We start from the raw sequence: 6185 nt of genomic DNA, 5'->3' as shown, positions 1-6185 counted from the left end.
CGGAGGTGCCAGACTTCACACTGGCCTTCGCGGCCGTCGGGAGCCCGGCCCGGCCGCCTTTCGGGGCCCAGGGGGCTCCAGGCCAGAAGCAGCGCCGGGCTTCTCGACCATTCCATTCACCCCTCCGCGCTCGCTCGCCCTCGGCTCCTCCCGGGTCTCCCCGCGCCCTCTTCGGAGGTCCTCCCGGGACCCCGCGGCCCCGCCGCCCTGGGCCGCCCCGGCGCCCCCCGTGTCCTCGCCGCCCCCGCCCCGCCGGGGGGCGCAGGAGAGGGGCCGCTGGACACAGCCCCCCGAGCCCGGCCCGCAGGGGTTCAAGGGCAACTCGGGAGCCGACCACATCCGGGCGGGCCGGTGTCGGCGGGTTTTGGGGCGCCTGGGCCCTGCGCTGACGGCAGCTCGGTCCCCTTCCTCGCCCCGCGCCGCGCTCCCCCGGCGTCCTCGGCACGCGGGCCCCTCGCGCCGGCCTTTCCCGGCCAGTCCTCGCCCTCGCGAGCGCCGGGGCGGCGGGGCGGGCGCGGGGGGGTGCCAGCTGCCCCGGCCCCGCGCCCGCCCCCTGCCGGCGGGCCCCGCGCGGCGCGCATGACGCAAGTGGGTGCCCCGGGCACGGCCGGGGATGCCTCCGTGGCCCCGCGGGGTTCCGCGCGCCGCGCCCGCGCCGGAGAGGCCGGGGGCGGCCGCGGCGCCGGCGAGGGCCGCGCGCCCGAGACCCCGGCCCGGCCCGGCCCGGCCCCCGGCCCCCGGCCCCCGGCCCGGCCCGCCGCCCCCGCGCGCCCCCCCGCGCCCCCGCGCGCCCCCGCGCCGCCCGCGCCCCCGCCCCGCGGCCCGGGCCCCGCGCCCCCCCGCCGCCGGCCGCGGCGCGCCCGCCAATCCGCGCGGGGCCCGCCCCCTACGCCGCGCCCCGCCCCCGACGTCGTCCCCGAGCCCGGCGCCCCGGCCCGGCAGTGTCTGCGCGGCGCGAGCGGGGCCGGCGGCGCGGGGGCGAGCGGCGGGCGGCGCGGGGCGCGGGGCCCGGGCCGGGCCGGGGCGGGGGCCGGCGGAGCAGCGCGTCGGGGCCGGCGGCCGCCCGCGCCCGGCGCGCCTGGCCGGCATGGAGCTGCCAGCTGTCGGCGAGCACGTCTTCGCCGTGGAGAGCATCGAGAAGAAGCGGATCCGCAAGGTGGGGCGCGGGGGGCGCGGGCGGGGGCGCGGGCGGGCGCGGGGCGCGGGCTGACGGCGCGTGTCTCCGCAGGGCCGGGTGGAGTATCTGGTGAAATGGCGAGGCTGGTCCCCCAAGTAAGTCGCGGCGGCGGCGCGGGGCCGGGCCGGGCCGGGCCGGGCCGGGCCGGGCCGGGCCGGGCGGGGGCCGCGGCGGCCGGCGGGGTTGGGGGGCGGGGGCGGGCGCCCGCCGCGCCCCGGGAGAGGCCGTCGCGGGTGTGCGCGGCGCGGGGCGCGGGGCGCGGGCGCGGGCCGGGCGGGAGGCCGCGAGGGCGGAGGCGCGGCGCTGCCTGATGTGCAGCAGAAAATGGCTCCTTTCCCTTCGCTGCGCCGAGCGGCTCCATATTGCAAAACCAAAAAAAAAATTAAAAAGCGACGAAAACGCAATTGTGCGCCTCTTCCCTCCCGGCGCGCAGGGCGGGGGGGCAGGAAACGCCGGGCGCTGTCACCGCGGCGCCGCTCGGGGCTATTTTTTCTGATTCGGAGGCGCGGGCGCCGGCTGGGGCGGCGCGGGCACCCGCGCTCTCCCGCGCGCCGGCGGCTCCCGCGGCCGCGTCGGGGGCGCCGGCCGTGACAGCGGGCGCGGGGCGCGGGGGGGCCGCGGGGGGCCGCGCGCCGGCGGCGGGCGGGGGGGGTCGGCGGGGGCCGGGCCGGGCGCCCCGGCATCTCGCGGCCGCGCGCGGGGGCTCCGGGGAGCCGGCGGCGTTGGAACGCGGCGCAGGAACGTGCCTGAAATTCTTGACAACTGCGGGGTGAGCGCCGGGTGCGCTTTCCTGACCCTCCCCCTCCCCGCCCGCGCGTTTATGGGGGGCGGGCGCGGGGCCGGCGGGGTCCGGCCGCCACCCCGCCCCGCCCCCCGCAGCGCGGGGCTCGGCGGCCAGAGGCCTGGTGCGCCCCACCTGGAGGCCGCGCTCGGGCTCTGACCCGCGCCCCCCTTCTCCCCGCAAGATATAACACGTGGGAGCCCGAGGAGAACATCCTGGACCCGCGGCTGCTCATCGCCTTCCAGAACAGGTGAGCGCCCCCCGCGCGCCCCAGCCCGCCGCGGGGCCCGGAGGGGGGCAGGCCCAGCGGCTCCGCCGAGGGGGACGGGCCGAGGGGGGCCCGGGGCGTCCCCTCCCCCTCCGGCCCGACCGACTGGGCCGCGGCCTCGGCTGCTCCAGCGACGTCCTTGTGGCTGCTGCGGCCCTGGGTGGGGGTGGGGCGGGGCCGGGGAGACGGGGCTGGTGTTTGGGGGAGACTTGGGGGAGGGCGCGCGCGTGGGCGTGCCGGGGTCCCTGCAGCGCCCCGCCCCGCCCCGCGGAGCCCCACCCCCGGCCCTAGGTGCCGCGTTCCTGCAGCCGCGGGCGCTTGGCACGGGCACGGCGGGCAGCCCGAGGGAGCCGGTTGGGAAACAGCTGGACGTCACGGGGCTGGACTTAACCTGTTGGGGGCTGGAGAAAAGTTGACAAGACCTCGGCCCCTTGGACCCCACCCCGGGCGCTCGGGCTCCGCGGGGGGCGGCAGGGTTTGTCTGCCTTGGGTGCCCCGCACACCCCTCCGGGGGCCTGGGTGACCCGGGCCGGCCGCAGGGCGCAGGGCGCCGGCGGGAGGGGCGGGTGGACGCGGGGGCGCCGTGCGCGCAGGTGCTGTCACCCTGCAGCCCAGCTGGGCTCCCGCGGGGCTGTGGTTCTCTGTTTCGGGGGGTGGGGGGAGGGCCGCCCCGCTGCCTTCCGCCCCCCTACTTCGCATCACTTCCCCTGCGAGCCTGGCGCGGAGACCGCAGACGCCGGCCCGGGCGCAGCTGCGGGAGGCGGCCGTCCCGCGCCCGGGGGGGGGGGGGGGGGGGGGGGGGGGCGCGCGGAGAAGGGACCCGCCCCCACCTGGGAGCCGCCACCCCGTCACCGAGTCGGCGGCTGATGCCATGTTGCGTAACGGCCCCCGGGGCCGGCGCGGGCTGGCGCAACGCCGCGCAACTTCGGAGTCAGGCCCGCGGCGGGTCCCCCGGGTCAGCCCAGGCAGGGCACGCGGGGCCCCCGGGGAGTGGGTGTCCCGCCTGGGGGGCCACGACTCCGGCACGCCGGAGGGGCGCCCCCCGCCCCCAGCCCGGCGCCCTCCGCGGACGAGGACGCCCCGCAGCAGCGCTGACCGGCGCCGCCCGGGCCTTAGGAATAATTTGGAAGCCCCGGCGGCCGGAGTCTCGGCGAGGAGGCGGCGCCGCCGGCCGCCCCGCCCCGCCCCGCCCCTGCCCGGCCCGGCCCGGGAGCCGTCACCTGGCGGCGCGAACCTGTGGCCGGGCCCGCCCCGCCCCCGCCCCGCCCCTAATTGGCTCATTTGCCGCGTGTAAACAAGGGCGCAGCCCCTCCCCCTGCGGCCCGGCCCCCCAGCGCGCCCCTCCGCGCCCCTCCGCGCTCGTTATCTGAATCTTAATGAGGCCATTAGCATCCCGGGCTCGGCCGCCGCCCCGACCCCGTGCGCGCCCCGCTTCGCGGGGTCAAGGCCCCGGGCGGGGGTGCCGCGGCTCGGCAGGAGCCCCCCCTCCGCGCGCGGGCCGGACGGGGCGGGGGCTCGCCAGAGGGGCCTTGGGGTGCAGCCCTCGGGCGGGTGAAGGTTGCCGCGACGTGGCGCCCGGGGACCCTCCGCCCCGAAGGCGCTGACCCTCCTGGCCGCTCGCCGACGGGGGTGGGGGCCGCCCGCGGGTCGGGGTGCAGCTGGAGGGGCGGCATCCCGGGCTGACGCTCTGCGCCCCCCCCAGGGAACGGCAGGAGCAGCTGATGGGCTACCGCAAGAGGGGCCCGAAGCCCAAGCCGCTGGTGGTGCAGGTGAGCGCCGGGGCCCCCCACCCCCGGGGCTGCCCGGACCCAGAGGGTGGGGTTCCTCCACAGCTCCCCAACTCGGCCTCCTTTCTGCTTGACCTCCTGCCCCCCGCCCCGCCCTGGCAACTCCGCTGCCGCCTGGGGGGCTGCTCCGCGGGGCTCCCACGCCTGTCCTCACGCCCCGCCCCCGCCGCCCCCCCAGGTACCCACCTTTGCCCGCCGCTCCAATGTGCTGACGGGGCTGCAGGACTCCTCGGCCGACAACCGCGCCAAGCTGGACCTGGGCGCGCCGGGCAAGGGCCAGGGCCACCAGTACGAGCTCAACAGCAAGAAGCACCACCAGTACCAGCCGCACGGCAAGGAGCGCGCGGGCAAGCCGCCGCCGCCGGGCAAGGGCGGCAAGTACTACTACCAGCTCAACAGCAAGAAGCACCACCCCTACCAGCCGGACCCAAGATGTACGACCTGCAGTTCCAGGGCGGCCACAAGGAGGCGCCGAGCCCCGCCTGCGCGGACCTGGGCGCCAAGGGCCACCCCCCGACAAGTGGGCGCACGGCGCGGCGGCCAAGGGCTACCTGGGGGCCGTCAAGCCCCTGGCGGGCGCGGCCGGGGCGCCGGGCAAGGGCGCGGAGAAGGGCCCCCCAACGGCCTGGCGCCGGCCCCCAAGGAGGCGGGCGCGGGCAACGGCATCGGGGGCAAGATGAAGATCGTCAAGAACAAGAACAAGAACGGGCGCATCGTCATCGTGATGAGCAAGTACATGGAGAACGGCATGCAGGCCGTGAAGATCAAGTCGGGCGAGGCGGCCGAGGCCGAGGCGCGCGCGCCCGGCCACAAGAAGCGCGCGGGCGCCGAGGAGCGCCACGGCCCCCCGGCCGACCGGACCTTCAAGAGGGCGGCGGGGGGCCCGGAGGAGAAGAAGGCCGAGGGGCCCCCAAGCGGCGGGAGGAGGAGGCGCCCGGGCCCGGCGACCCGCCGCCGCCCGAGGCCGCCTCGCGCAAGCTCTCCCCGGCCAAGGAGGCCTTCGGGGAGCAGCCGCTCCAGCTGACCACCAAGCCGGACCTGCTGGGCTGGGACCCGGCCCGCGGCTCGCACGCGCCCGCCCCCCACCCGCACCCCCACCCCACCCGCACCCGCACCCCCACCCCGCGGGGGGCCTCAGCCTCGCCCACGCGCGCAAGCGCTGCCTCTCCGAGACGCACGGCGAGCGCGAGCCGGGCAAGAAGCGCCTCACGGCGCGCAGCATCAGCACCCCCACCGGCCTGGGGGGCGGCCCGGCCGCCGAGCGCGCGGCGCACGCGCCCCCCGCCGCGCCCCCGCAGCCCGAGGTCATCCTGCTGGACTCGGACCTGGACGAGCCCATAGACTTGCGCTGCGTCAAGACGCGCGGCGCCGCGGAGCCGGCCGGGGCCCCGCCGGTGAAGCCCGAGGCGCCCGCCCCGGCGGCGGCCGCCGCCGCGAAGCCCCCGGCCGAGGCCCCGGACGAGCCCGAGGAGCCGCTGAGCGAGTTCAAGCCTTTCTTTGGGAATATAATCATCACCGACGTCACCGCGAACTGCCTCACCGTCACCTTCAAGGAGTACGTGACGGTGTAGCCGCGGCCGGCGGCGGGGCGCGCCCTCCCGGGCCGCGCGGGCGGCTCCCGGCCCCGGCCCGCCCGCCACACTGTGCCTCGGCCCCGCGCCCCGCCCGCGCCCCCGCCCTCCCCGGCGCCCCGAGCTCTAGTATTATATCCTAACCGTGCTCACGTGTCCAGTGCAGACTCGCCCCCGTTTGTACGTGGTGTTATTCTTGAAATGTATTGTCTGAGCTCAGCAGGCCCGGCCCCCCCGGGCCGGTATATATATATTTATTTGTAGGTATTTATATATGGAAATATAAAGACCTAGATTTATGGAGCCCCCTAGATCGCCCTATATTCTATACCAGACGAGCTATTTTCTGTTCGCCCGCCGCCCCGTCCAGTGTTCGGTTGGTCCATCCCCGCGGGCCGCGCGCCCGGGTCTATTTTTTGATACTGTGCACACGGGTGTGTCGTGTCCACGTGCAAGGGGAGGTGGTTAAGGCCACGCGAGCTCTAGAACCCGCTGCTGCTAGACGTGTCTGAACTATAAGCTTCCATGTCACCTGCTTGAATGTAAATATTAAATGGCGATGTCGGAGCTGCGCCCTCGCTGCTTGGGGGGCGGGCGGGCC

General features: G+C 77.6%; 1 protein-coding gene across 1 annotated transcript; it reads left to right on the top strand.

The window, feature by feature from the left end:
* The first annotated feature begins 1065 nt into the window (after positions 1–1065).
* Positions 1066–5610, top strand: CBX4 (chromobox 4). The gene is given in 10 exon segments (XM_037493758.1): positions 1066–1156; positions 1229–1272; positions 2143–2208; positions 3929–3995; positions 4192–4441; positions 4444–4527; positions 4530–4619; positions 4622–4924; positions 4927–5109; positions 5112–5610. Coding segments are annotated over 10 exon segments (1629 nt in total). The 5' UTR covers positions 1066–1087; the 3' UTR covers positions 5585–5610.
* Positions 5611–6185: the final 575 nt, after the last annotated feature.

The sequence above is a fragment of the Talpa occidentalis genome, unplaced genomic scaffold (genome assembly GCF_014898055.3).
Source record: "Talpa occidentalis isolate TD23 unplaced genomic scaffold, MPIMG_talOcc4v2.1 talOcc4.7, whole genome shotgun sequence".
In the NCBI taxonomy this organism is placed as follows: Eukaryota; Metazoa; Chordata; class Mammalia; order Eulipotyphla; family Talpidae; genus Talpa; species Talpa occidentalis.
This window is presented reverse-complemented; position numbering and strand designations above follow the sequence as displayed.